General features: G+C 48.9%; 1 protein-coding gene across 2 annotated transcripts in view; it reads right to left on the reverse strand.

Annotated features, from left to right (window-relative positions):
• Window positions 1–13,568, reverse strand: part of LRP8 (LDL receptor related protein 8) — a 134,786-nt gene extending 121,218 nt beyond the window's left edge. For both annotated transcript variants that reach the window (XM_088536968.1, XM_088536961.1), the window contains exons 1-2: window positions 13,440–13,568; window positions 12,859–12,978 (exon numbers count right to left, since the gene is read on the reverse strand). In XM_088536968.1, the coding sequence (XP_088393094.1) occupies window positions 12,859–12,978; window positions 13,440–13,509 (190 nt within the window). In that variant the 5' untranslated portion in view covers window positions 13,510–13,568. The remainder of the gene's footprint in view (window positions 1–12,858; window positions 12,979–13,439) is intronic.
• Between the last annotated feature and the right edge of the window lie 243 nt (window positions 13,569–13,811).

The following is a 13,811-nucleotide window of genomic DNA, read 5'->3' on the forward strand; positions in this document are numbered from 1 at the left end:
TCAGGAGAACAGAGGTAAAATATTCATCATGTTTACTTTGCAAGCACTTCTACTGTTCATTTTGAAGCAGCACAACTTATTTCAGCAGAAAGCAAAAACTCAGAAGCAAACACCTAACAAATTCTTGGGGGCAGGCTGTTGCTTCTACAGATCTTAGCAAAGCACTTACTGTTTAAACCTAGCATGAGATCTCAAAGTCCTTGCAGGGGTCAGGAGCCTACCGGGGAATTTGTAATTCTTCTACAGAAAAGGAAGCAAAGGTACCAAAGAGGAAGGCACTGCAGCCAGAAGCAACCAGTCCTACTGCAGTGCACGTCTACTCAACATCTGCTTTAAAAACCTAATTATCCCTGATTGCACCATTACAGAAGCCATCTGAAATGTTAGCACCTGAGATACAGACATTATTTAAGCCCCCCTTTTTTTAAAAAGCCAGGCAGAAACATTTCTGTGAACTGATGCAGATTCTGCACCAGTCACCAAAACCCGATTCCAGCTCAGTCCTAAATTAGGAGTCACATTCCTGAAGCTCCCCCGTGCTGGGTGTTTATTCTCACAGCTCTTCTGACTCATTTCTTAGCAGGATGATATGAAGCTACAATCTGCTACATTGCAGCCATTTTTTCTGGGATTTCTTAGCCTCCTTTGGCTAAAAGAACTTTGGTTGGGTTTTTCCAACTGAAAACTTCAGTTGGGTATTTCCACTGGTTAAGACAAAGTCATGAGATTCAGTTAAAACCATCATTTTCACTGGGAAAGGTTAAATTAAGCACACCTTGGAGCTAGAACAACACTGGTTCAAATGATGGTGGCCCTTTTATTTTGCCAATTCCTTTCTGAGAACAAATTATATCAACTAAAATTTGAAAGAACAAAGTAGAAGTTCTAAAGGGGTTTATTTATACAAACGTGGCAGAGAAATGTATAAAAATGAGGCTGAGCTGTGTGGCAGTAGCAGAGCAGACAGCTTAAATCATTCATTCAACAGTATGCACAAATCTCCAGTGAAGACGTCTTGCTTTTTGTTTCTCAGCATCTCTATTTCATCTCAGTGCTCTTGAATTTTCACTAACAGTCAAGTGGCAGGCTGCCAAGTCCCTCACAGTTGGCTCGAAGCATGGTCACCTACAAGCTAATTGAGGCCACAAAACTTCCCCCCAGGACGCCAGCTGGGTTGCATTCAGCGCGCTCGCTGCATTCAGGAGTCCGCCCCTCTACACTTGAAAGCTGCTTGGCGACCAAATGCCAACTTGCTGATTTTGTTTGCAAGCACATACTTGAAGCTGAACGGCAATACCCAGCTCCCGTTCTGCTCTTTTGGACAGCACTCTTTTATAAGGCTACAGAAAAAGCATTTTCCCATCTCACAAATTGGTGAACTGGGGACAAGAAGGCTGAGGGTCTCGTCAAGGCAAACCTAGAAAGGCACCAATATAAAATAAAAGGTGTTTTATATAAAGCCCTTGCCCCTGTCTAAGTAGCCTGATTTTGAAAGAGCTATGCACCCAGCGTCTCTTTATGGCTATAATGAAATCTCCAGTTTTAATTTAAAAATATAGGCCATTTACTGAATAACCTAAATATTACTTTTGGGGCCTGCTGCCCCACAAACAGTCAAATGGGGAAGTCAGGTGTTGCTATTTTCCTATTGCTATTTATTGCAGCAGCAAACACCTTAGTGGCATCCGGCCACATCCTTAGTGACAAGCAGGGAGCGCAGGAAGCAGCCACAACAACCAGGCATGGAGGTGGCCGGCTCTCCTGCAGGCAGGTCAGGAGCAGGAATGCGGAGCACTGCCTGCCTGCCAACCCTGCTGTAGTCGATGGAGAACCTAATAACCTGGAAGTATTTCAGGAAAATGCTATTAACAACATACCTACCTGAGGAATGTGAACTGAAAAAGCAGGATGTAAGACAGAGCTGCGATGAAACCAGACTAAAGTCATGACAGCGACTCACCAAATAAGCGCTCAACAACAATAAAATCACTTCGAACTTGCTGAGGTTCTGCTGTGCCATGTAACAGCCTGCAGCTTAGCAGGAAAAACAGCCACTCCAATATAATTTTTGTGGGTTTAATATATTGCACAATATCCAAAATATAAACTCCAAATCCACAGAGAGACAGACTCGAGCACTAGCACTAGGGCTTTCCAAGGCGCAGTGAGGGCAGGGGGTAATGCTCTCTGGAGGGACAAGGGCCTACGGATAGGGAGATGCGGAGCAAGCTGTGCTAGGAGCACCACCCGCTCCCAGAAACGCTACTCACTTCCCTTGGGGCCATATCTGTGCTGGGAGATAGAGCTGGGAACCGTGGGCTGAGCCTGGAGAGACTGTAGCTGCCAATGGCATCGCTGCCTAGGGGAGGATGAACTCCACAGGCTCCAGCAAGCCAAAACAGCAGGAAGGACCTTGCTGCCAGCTGCAAGCTCCCAATACAACTCCAATATGTTGTCAGCTGCTCTTTCAGTATCCCTACCCTCAGCACCTATGCCATGGAGAACTTTGGGTCTTTCTGCTCCAAAATCCAGCAGATGGGAAGGTTAAGCACGTGCTCTTGCTGCATGAATAACATGCAATCTGTTTGAGGGAGTGCAACCCCTTGCCTGGAGCTTAAAATAAAAGCTATCCAGCAGCAGGTGACAGAGGTCAATTTTACAATCTTCAAATTAAAAGCAGGATCATTTTCCAACTACAGATATGGCAAGTTAAAGCATGCCCGTGATCCTCGCCTCAGCAGAGCACTGGAGAACGTATGCCAAGAAAGCACTGGATACAGTCCCGGTGACCAGACAGGAAAATCGGGACGGTTTCTATTTCCATGGCTGGGGAAGCACCCGATAGCCCTTCCTGCACCAGGGCAGCACAGGAGGACCCTCCAGAGTGCTCGGCCATCCCACTGTGGACATGTATCTTGTCCCCTCCAGCTTGCCTGCAGCAAGGCCGCTCCGGGGGCGGCATGAGCAGGGAACGCTCTCTCATCCGCAAGCCAGGATGGCGGCAGAGTTAATCATCGCTTGGAACAAATCCACAGGCAACCTGGGAATCACATCCCCGCCGTCAGGCCAACACCAAGCACAAGCAGGTGGGAACTGAGAAGACTTCCTGACTGTGGTCAAGGACTATTTATGAAACACAGCATCTCCACAGGAACCTGGTTTTGTTCCTGCACACCATTTTTGTCTGCTTCAACCTGTGCCGTTCTAGTGAGCACGACAGGGACCAGGATAAGATCATGACCTTTTCTAGGCCCAGGACGGAGCTCCAGCCACAGCCATGGGGAGGCTGACAGGAAAGAGGGCAACACTAGTGAAAACTGCTGCAGAAAGCACGGATCTTAAAGAAACTGGGGCTGAACCCATTGACTTTGAAGTCCTGAAACTTTCTCATCGCCACCTCTGCCTATTTAAAGCTGCAGAGGCACCAGACCTCTTGAAACTGCAGAGAAAGGTGTGACATTTGCCTGTGCTGTGCAGGTACGCGGTGGGGATGGTGCTGGTGAGCAACCTGCCGCAGCAGACGAGCGTGTCCACAGAGACATCGCGCCAGGTCACGGCGCGACGGGGCTGAGCCGCCACGGGGACAGCACGTCTCCTCGCTCCAAACCAACTGCAGGGAAGGGTCGTGTCTGTAGACTGAAGCAGCAGGAAAACACGCAGAAGAGCACAGTTAACTAGGGCAGAACGCCCGCAAGTGCCTTCCCCGCATAGCGGGACACTCATCCTCATTCCTAGTTTGATTTCTGGCACTTCAGACCGAAAGGAGACCTCTCATCTTTCAGTTCATGCTCAGCACAAGTATAATTCTCGCTCACATGCACACGCAGAGAGCAACCAAGCACAGATCTTCTCTGCTTCCCGCCTATTGAGGCTAATTTATCCAACGACAGATAGCAAAACCTGCAAGATTGTTCTAAGTTAAATTGCTGTAAAAATCTCTGCTACTATAAACTCAGAGAGGGGAAAAAAAAAAAAAAAAAGGCACAGAGTAATGGATAGCACCAACTGATAACCATATAAAAATAACATTTACGCATGCGACTTTTCCACGTTAAAGGTCAAGGGGATGCACTGAACAGCCTCATCTGCAAGATATGTGCCCCTGACCAGCTTGAGCAGAGATGACGTGCTTCAGGTGTAATATAGTCACACTAACAGCCCTAATTTTGAAGAGCAGCTTTGGAGAGCGTTAGCTTCTTGCCCTAGGTCTCAGCAGGCTGCTTCTTTACCCTCAAGAGGCCCAAACCCCTAAAGACTTCAGCATACGAAAGCAGTTTGGGGAAAACACTCTTCAGAAATGACGTGGCAGAACCTGCCCTGCACCAGCCGCTGCAGGCGCTTCTAACGTCCCGTTCAAGCTCGCACTCCTCCGCAGGAAGAGGAAAAATCTGGTGGGAAGCAAGGGACGGAAATAAGGTCCTGTGCTTGGCTGTTCTTCCCCCACTGTGACTTTCACTGCCAGAGAAGCATCTTTTTTGCACTCTAAAATTAACCCGGGATGTAATAAATGCCTGCGCAACACGGCTCAACAAAGCAAGCACTCGGCAGCAGAGCGCTGCACCACCCATGCGACCAGGGGAAGCCCTTCCCCAGCCGGCCAGCTCGCCCAGAGACGCGAGGAGAGTGGTCCCCTGGAAGGACAGGGCAGCTTCCAGCTTCCCGCACGGTGTTGAACACGGAGGTGCCCGTTAAGCCCAAACCTGACACGGGCTGCAGCCACGCAGCATCTCCCGCAGCACTTTGTTAGTGCCTGAGGCACTGTCCTGAGAGCCCACCTGGGTCACTGCTGAAGCAGGAGGAACCTGGATGAGCCAGCAGCATCCAGGGAACCGGGAAGAGCCTCTTGAGAACCTCTTCTTGTGCACAGCTTTGGAAACACAACCTCTGATCAGCAAAACGGGAAGCTTTACCAGTAGTCGCGAGGGCAACTCCAGGTTTCTCAAGTCATAAGGCCTACCGATTTTGTTCTGAACAAAATTAGTTTTATGTTAATCATGAAAAACCCTCGGATGAGAATTCAGGCTGCTCAGCAAACTTTTGGCAGTCGGATGCGTTCTTGTTGTCTGTGAGGCTGGCAAGAAACAACTGTCAGAAATGAGGAAAAACCTCTAACTTCAAGTTTTGTATTTCTATGCAAAATTAAGCAGTTGCTGCTGTACCATATCCTCAAGGTGGCCGCACCAAGGCCTGTCTTTACACAGGCTGAACTCAGCTACTCTTTAGGATAGGGCAGAACATATATAAAAAAAAAATCCATCATAGAGAGCAGTTTAAGCCCCATTAGTTTGGATTCCTGGATAACTGCTCTCACCTGTGGCCTCTGAGCTGAGAGAAGGGGCCATCTTCTCAACCATTTCTTGCATCTGACCCACCACTAAACTAAGATTTTGAAGCAGTGAGCTATCTGAACTTTACAAGTTTCTGCCTATTTTACAAACTCTACATGACAACGGCCAAGGCTAAACCCTTGAACAGTCACTTAATCCAAGGAACAGGATTATCTCTGTAAAACAATGGGATAATGGACCAAAAAATACGAAATGGGGAACATTCTTTATGAGTCACTGACGTTAACAATGAGTTGTTGAATCACACCACAGCCTTGGGCAAACAGTAACTTCTCTAAGCCTCTGTTTTCACATCCACAAGCTAATATTTAGTCCACTTGTATGGTGAAGACTTACAGAAAATTCAGCGGCTAAGTAGCCACTAGATGACAAAAAAGTAATCGGAGTAACACAACTAATTTCCATGAATAGAACCACTCAGTTACGGAGGAAGGAGGCAAATTACTCGCCCCCTGCAACAGATATTTGTCATCAAAGAAACACTCCTCTTGCTCATTAGCAGTATCATGGATGCGAATTTGATTCGGGATGAGAATATTACAGGACAGCTGCAATTTTACATCTGAAATGGTCATCTTCCATCATCTGTTCCTTCTGCAAGCATATTCACTATTCTTTCCAAATTTTCTGCCCTTTACTTTCTGGATCAAAGGAGCATGTGCAGGGAATACAGCAAGCTTTACAGATATATGGTAGCTAATTCGCAGCTGGGCGGAGGCATCCCAAGATTTTCTTTCACCCTCCTAACCGAAGTAAGACATTATCTCAGTGTACATCATACTACATATTACATACTGAGGAAGGAAGTATGCAAAAAATACAAAACAAGGTTAGACAAGTCAAAGAGATCCCAATAGCAGAAGCTACAGAAACCAAGCCAGAAGTGCAGAAAAGACAAAGAAACTTACAGTAGGCAGAATCCTGACCCAGCATGAACAGGGCTCTGCAGCGCTTGTAAACGAGTCTTTCAATTACATATCTATCTTTAAAAAGAAAGGGCAACCACGGTGCAGAGAGCACTTGCCAAAAAGAGCCCTTCCAGTTGTGCTGGTGCAGGACTGTGCTCCTGCTGCCACGGAAAGCTGCGTCCACACCGCTCCGGGCCTGGACGCTGTCACATGTGCTCCCGAGCCGCTAATAACTATTGATAGCACATAAACAATACTGATGCATCAGAAACAAAAGATCTTCTCCAGGAAAAAAAATGGCAGGAAAGATGACTTCATGTGGCAACATACCAAAGGCCAGCAGCTTTCTTCAAAGCCAACTGTAACTTCTGTTGGCTCCTAGCTCCTATCACTCACTCTTGGCATTGACTGCAAGGTTAAATCCACTGCCATGTCTAAACTTCAGCTGATGAAACCTGGAGGGAAAACCGAAACGCTTCCACTAGCCCGACAGGTACCTCAAGCAATATGCTTGAGCGTGTTGAGCGCCACACGGGTACGTCGGACACCTTGTTCCTGTTCTTGGCTCTGCCACCAGCTTCTTGTTGGCCCTCGAGGCCCCACATGGCTCAGCCCCGGCACTGGGAAACAGAAAGGTCCCTGCCAGAGGAGCAGAGCAGGTAGCATCAGAGGTGGAGCTCACACCCTAAAATCTGCCTCCTGACAGTGTTTCAGTTTGCACGGGCTTAGTTATGTTTTTTAAGCAGCTCACAGCATTACTGCAACTTTTAAAGTCTAATCAGTGTGTTATCTCTTATATTTCAGACTGAGCTTCTCCACAGAGCCGAAAATCTGCATTAATTAAATCACGGGGCCTTTTACCCCCTTCCCTTCCGGCTGTTTAAGTATTAATAATTTTAGCAGGAAAGAGAGACTTAGAAAAATTACACTCGGCATTTCTAACGCTTCCTGAGATCCGTAGCCCTGGGCTAGACCCAGCTGTTTGTGCTGGAAGCAAAGAGCGCCGGGACGAGTGCTCCACGTTGCGATCGAGGACGGGCTGCCGCAGGAGGAAACAAGCAGCAACACAAACCTGCGTCCCCATCACTCAGACTGAGCCTGCTGACTTGTTTTCCTGGATGAAGTGGAGGAAAATTGAGATCTTTATGCATTTTATAAGGCATGTAATGACGCAGAAGGGCTGAGCTCAGCATTAACATGTTCTGGGAACATCTTGGTGATTCCTAGAGCAGAGCTGCAGGTAAATGGAAAAGTTGTGGGGAGCAGAGGCTAGAACATGAACTGACAGCACAAGGACCTAGGGAATTTCACATCAAGTCAGGTCCACCACAAATGTACCTCAAACGCAACATCATAGCCCCCGAGACACACCAGAGATGTGGTGAATGCAGCCCACGTGAATTAGAAAAGCCAGTGCCATTAAAAAAGCAAAAGAAGCAAAAGCTGGCTGCCTGCTCTACTAGAAACAGATAAAATAATCAATTTTCAAGCCTTTACAGAGTGTTTAATGTTCCTTTAGGTGGACAATGGGTTCTGGAAAACTCATTATTTTTTGCGCTGGCAATCCCTTAGTCTGGGCATTCCCAACACAGGGTAAATCCCACTTCCAAACACGTTACATTTGGTTCCCCCAGTCTCAGAATTGCAGTTTCTTCATTTTAATCTCTCGCTAAACATTTTCTGATGAAGGCTGAACTACCCAAAGTATCTTCCACAATCAATAAGAAATCTCAAACATGAGCTAATCCTTGCTCTGTTACTCTACACAGAACAGAAATGGTCAACATTGACTTTTGTTTTACCATTTTATCCAATAAAATGCTCAGGATAAAGCTTGCCTACCTTGGCTCAAAGCATAGAATATTTTTTGTCTCTCAAAATGAGAGCTCACAGCTCTTTGCTAGGCAAACCAAGTCACTGTCTGTTCTGACTGCACTTTCATCATTTCTATCTTGAACTCTATTGTGATTTCCAATTTTCACATTCTCCTTGACCTCAGGACAATTATTTCACATTACAGCTTCTTCTTACAGCTACTTCTACAGCTACTCATGTGCCTTCTTGCCACAGCACAGCAGCCCAGAAAAATCAACTTCTCTTCCCTCGGTAGCCACAAACCTCCCTGCTGACACCCCATGCACGAAGGATCCTGCTTCTCTGTTTCCAGTGCTCCTATTCCAGCCAGATCCCTACATCTTTCCCACAACACAATAAAGAGCAATGGAATAACACCGCTTCCTGGAAAGCAGTTTGCACCTAGAGTCAGAAAGATTCCTCGAGGGGGTGTGTCGGAAACGCGGGAAGGGGGAAGAGCACATTTCACAAGCATATGCAATGCCTGGCTTCCTCCATAAAGAATATTTGCATGCAGCAGAGGGAAGGCAACCCAGATCTAGAAGGCCACACCGGTGCAGTTACTCAGAACAGACATCAAGAACGTGGCAACGAAACCTAGATAAGTGATTAACAACATTGCTGCCGAGCACAGAGATCAATAAAATGTTTTTGTCCCCACCTTGGCAATGCACACAGTACAAGCCAGGGCAGTTAAGCCAGTTATCTAGCACCTACATAAGTAAGAGCATATGGCCGTGCATACATCAAGGAAACCTAAGGCTCTCTGCATGGCCACGAATGTGCATCAAAGCCATGAGGTGACTCTGGAGCAACAGGCAGCCTTCAGCCAGCACAGCGAATGCCAACCCACCACTGAATGCAAAGGTAAACGGGAGCAAGAGAGAGCAGAGGCCAGAAAAGCCGCGCACGTTTGGCAGCCCTCGTCCTGCCACGCTCCAAACCCTGATGGTGCAGGCATGAGAATCACCACGTTCCTCCGCGGCGCTGCCACTCAGGCTATACTTCACTCTTCACAGGATCTATCCTCATAGTAGGCTTCTGAGCTATTTTTATTCCCAAATTCCAACTCTAGTGAAATTTGTACTGAAAAGCGAGGAGAATATCACGCTGCCTCCTGAGCTTTCATGCAGGCAGCAGGCACAAATCAGCTCTGCAAACTCTTCCTGCACAAATGCAGCAGGAGAGCAGGAATCTTCCCTCCTCTGGGGAGCAAGAGGACCTGACACACATAGCCAGGTTACTCTCCATGGCCCCAAGGCAGGGCAAGAGCTGAGCTCACTGATAGACCAGGGAGTGTTTACCCCAAACCTGAAACATGTGTGAACACAGCTGCCCTGTGAACACTATTTACCAGAAAGCAGTAATATGGAAAGCATCTCAAAACAATGAAAGAAAACACAGCTTTAAAAGAGAAATAGTAATTTTGCCTTTGGCTGTGTCTCCCGCAAGCAGGTGTTATACAGTTGAAGTTGCTTCACAGCTTGCATGGATGTATTTTAGGTAACTGGTTTAAGCCATGGCTGACTTTTTGCAATTAGATTATTTTTCCATATGGGGATTTATTAACTACGAAGCTTTTAAACAGTTTCTTCTACCCACTCTTGGCTGTGGGTAAAGATAGCATGAGCCCTACTTTTAATTAAAAAATAAGTACAAATATAATCTGCAATTATTCTCTGGAATGGGCTAGAAGATTCAATCTTGACTTTCTTGTTCCCTTAGAAGAAAAAGCATGACTTGCTTGTATAGGGGAGTACTAAAATTGATTTAAAAATTATGTTCAAAACTGTCCTGAAGCTATTTATCCTCATTCTGTGGTTCAGGTATAGCACAGATCATGACAATGCAAGCTGAGGATTGCTGCTGAGTTTCTGTCTGTCAGGCCTAGTCAGACTGGATTAAGCTCAAAAAACTAATTTCACATAAACCAGAGTCAACAAACTTGTACAGATTTAAACTCTGTACCAGGTTTCCAAGGTTTCTAATTCCACAGCTGAAGACTTCATTTTCCCAGCAGTCCCAAAGCATAACTCACCGCTTTTCTCTTGAAGGGAAAATTCTCTTTTAGTAGACACAGGAACATTTCAAGGAATTTCTCTGTTCTCTGTTTTTTTTTCCTCCACCATAAAAAACAACTACTGTCTGAAAAGCTTCACGAAAAAAAAAAAAAAAAACTATATCTTCACATTTAACATTTAAGCAATCAGTGTCCAGCTTTATATATTTCCATTATATGCACAAATTAGGATTCTCCTCTTCTTCCTTGCTAACCCTTTGCAAGCCTCATGTCTGTGGATACTGGCACGCTCCTGCTTGCTTTTCCAGCAGACACCTTTATTACAGCTCTTTGCTACCAGGATCTGTTTCTAGGAAAGCACTATATAGGTTGGCACTTACTACCTGTATCCCCTTGGATTGTTTCTGCCCTTCCCCAACAGGCAAGGCACTTTTAAAATTCCTTATTTTCTTGCTCCTCTCTAAAGCCTCAGCACTATGCGCTATAAGGCGAGAGCCATTTGTGGTTGTTTCACTTTTGTTTTGTTTTTGACTGTTTTAAATCATCAACGCTACTAAAGGGACTCACTTTGACTGTGATAACACTTAAGTACCACCAAATGCAGAAATGATCTTCTTGCTCCAGCAAAAGGAATACCAGAAGAGGCTCCTTACAACATTTCAGCTTTAAAGACATTGCCTGGATCATGCTAAAATTGTAAAGATATTTTAAATTGAACGCAGTGCATATATACACAGCACAGCCTGCACTTGTAGTAGGTGTGTTACAAAACCAACCAACATACAATAATACAAGAAATCCGAGCCCAGATCTCTAACTCACATGTAGCGAATCTCTGATGTCTGCTCTCAGAAGTGAGCTGCGGAACCAGAGATCTTGTATCTTCTTCACTAGGTATCCCAGGTAAACTTCAAAAAAAATATGTTAACAGTTTTTTAATCTCTCTCCTTTTTTTCCTCTCTTAAGAATTAAATCAAATTGGATTATTTTCATTCACTTCCCACATGTAAAACTTCAAAAATCAACTGCCACACACCAAGAAAGAGTTTAGCCTCCTGATTTAGAAGAGCAACCTAGGATAGACTTGAGTAACCAGCTCCGTGTAAAAGCTACGGAGATCATTATTTTTCACATTTCTGTTCCTAAGTTTGCCATATGCATTCTCTCATCAATCCTACAGCAGACTAACTAGGTGCACCATTGGGAAGAGAGGGATTTACCGCATAGGAAGGCAGTTCTCAGGAGACAATAAAGGCCGATTTTTGAGACACGCTCCCTCTAATCTAACAGGCCTTTAAAGAAGCCAACATTGTACCCACAAGGCTCTGGAGGCGCAGGAGAGCCAACAAGGGCCGCCTTTGTGCGAGGAAGCTTCTCGGAGGAAGCACACAAAGTGCTGCCAGTTTGTCAACTCTCTGCTTCTTCCACAAACAAAATAAAATTGTTACCTCCTTCCAGAACTGTTTAGGATACTCTCCGTTACAGAAACTTGCAGTGTTTATAGACTGCCTGCCACAAGGCTCAGCTTGTTTTGTAAATGGATACTCAGCACACAGCAAGACCATCCTGCCTCTACAGGCAGGGCTATGTGCAAGAAGCAACGAGTTACTACAAATATATTACAAACTCTGGACAGGCACATCAACAAGCTATACAGGCTCACGCCACAGGCGACCTGTGTTTTTTCTTCCCGCTCTGTCAAATACTGACCCACCCAGTCCTTCCTGCTAGGCCGGGGCCCAGGCCAAAGAACTACAGCTCAGTGCAGAGCATGGGATGCCAAATCTCCTCCTCGAAACATTGCTCCAGCCACCATCCCACACCCTCTGCAAGAGGCTTTTCCGAAGCCACCTGCAGCTCACACAGCATTTGCGCAAGGTGCACGAAAAGACTTTTAATGAGAGGCTTCACAAGCCTCAGTTGAGGCTACTTGCAGCCAGCCTGCACAGAGCAGTGGCTCTGTGGAGACTCAGGCACTTGAACGAATGCTCTCCCCATTGTGGCTATATGCCAGTCCAAGCGAGCTCTCAGCCTGCCCTGACCTCACTGCGGCTTTAGCAATCTGACAAATTTTAAAGGCAAGTTGCCTCTAACTACCAGTAGTAATTCCTGCATAACCTGCAGCAAAGAAAGCAATGCTGCACAAAACTATATGCACATGTAAAGTATATCAAGTCTTCTGATGACAAAAGCACCAGAAGTGAGTCTTATGCTTGATACTATAGCATCAATATGCCTCTCACCAACAGGAGCTGGGGAACCCTTGCTCTCTGCGGAACCTAAGTGCACCATGCTAACATCCTCAAGGGTGCTCGCAGCGCTGTCACACACTGAAAAACAGGCAACCAGCAACTCTCCTCCTCAATACGTTGGTTCCCCACGCCTGCGGATGCTTTGCACGGCAAGTCGCCCCCTGCGGCTCCTTCAGTGCCTGAGGCCCTAGGGAGCCGGCGAGAGGTGCACGCTGCTGCCAGCGCGACCTGGAATGAGGGGCACTTCTCCCTAACTGCCATGCCGGCCGCTCCTGAGCACGCGGGGCCACCGCGGCGGGGCCGGCGGCACCTGCGGCCGGCGCTGCCCGCGGCGGCGGCCCCGGCGCGCGCGTCACCGCTGGGCTGCGCGGCGGCAGCCAATGGGCGGCGCGGCCGCGAGAGGCGCCGCTCGCTTCATTCATTCATAAAAAGAGGCGCAGCGCGGCCGGGCCCGCGCGCGGCCCCCCGGCACTCACGGCAATCCGCCTCGTCGCTGTTGTCCGAGCAGTCGTCGTCCTCGTCGCACTTCCAGATGGCGGGGATGCAGCGCTTGTTCCCGCACTGGAACTGGTCCTCCTCGCACTCCTTCACGGCGCCTGCGGGACACGGGCGGGTGAGGGGGGGGAGGTGGGATGCCTGTCCCCCCACCCCAAACCGCCGGGGCTCCGCGGGGGAGCGGCACCCGCCGCCGCGGACCGCAGGCAGCAGGAAACGGGCCGGGGGGAAGGAGGGCGCTTACACCAGAAACGCGAAAGGACAAAGGGAATCGCGGAGCGCCCCGATGCCGGGACCCCCCGCACAACGCGCCGGGACGCGGGGAAGGGGCCGCGCGCCCAGCCTCGGCGCGGGGGCCGAGGCGCGCGAAGTTGCGCGGGGGCGGAGGGCGGCGCAAATCCCCCGGGCGGCCGCGGCGCAGCGCGCGAGCACAAATCCCCTCAGCGGGGATTAGCGGCGGCGGCGCCTGTCACGGCGGCCTCCCGCCGCGCACACCCAGCGCCGCGGCTCGGCGTGGGCTGCGCGGCCGCGGAGGATGGAGGAGGAGGGCGGGGGGACTCACCTTTGCCGAGGTGCAGCTTGAGCAGCAGCAGCTGCACGAGCAGCAGCCGGGCGAGCGCGGGCCGCCACATGGTGCTCGCTGCGAGCGCGGCCGTGTGCGGGGTGCGCGCAGCCGGCGCGCCGCTCGCCCTGCCGCCTCCGCGCCCGCCCCGCGCCCCGCCCCGCCGCCGCCGTGACGCGCCCCGCGGGGCGGGTCCCGCGCGCCGCCGCCCCAACGGCCGGGCTCGCGACGGAACGGCCGCCTCGTAACGGCCGCGCTCGCGACGCAACCGCCGCGCTTGTAACGGCCGCGCTCGCGACGCGGAGGCCACGCCCCCTGCCCTACCTTCGCCTCATGGCGCGTTGTGTGGAGAGCGGGCGCGCGGTCACCCGC

This window comes from Tinamus guttatus, unplaced genomic scaffold (assembly GCF_059628265.1).
Source record: "Tinamus guttatus ecotype Peru unplaced genomic scaffold, ASM5962826v1 Tinamus_guttatus_pri_ptg000044l, whole genome shotgun sequence".
In the NCBI taxonomy this organism is placed as follows: domain Eukaryota; kingdom Metazoa; phylum Chordata; class Aves; order Tinamiformes; family Tinamidae; genus Tinamus; species Tinamus guttatus.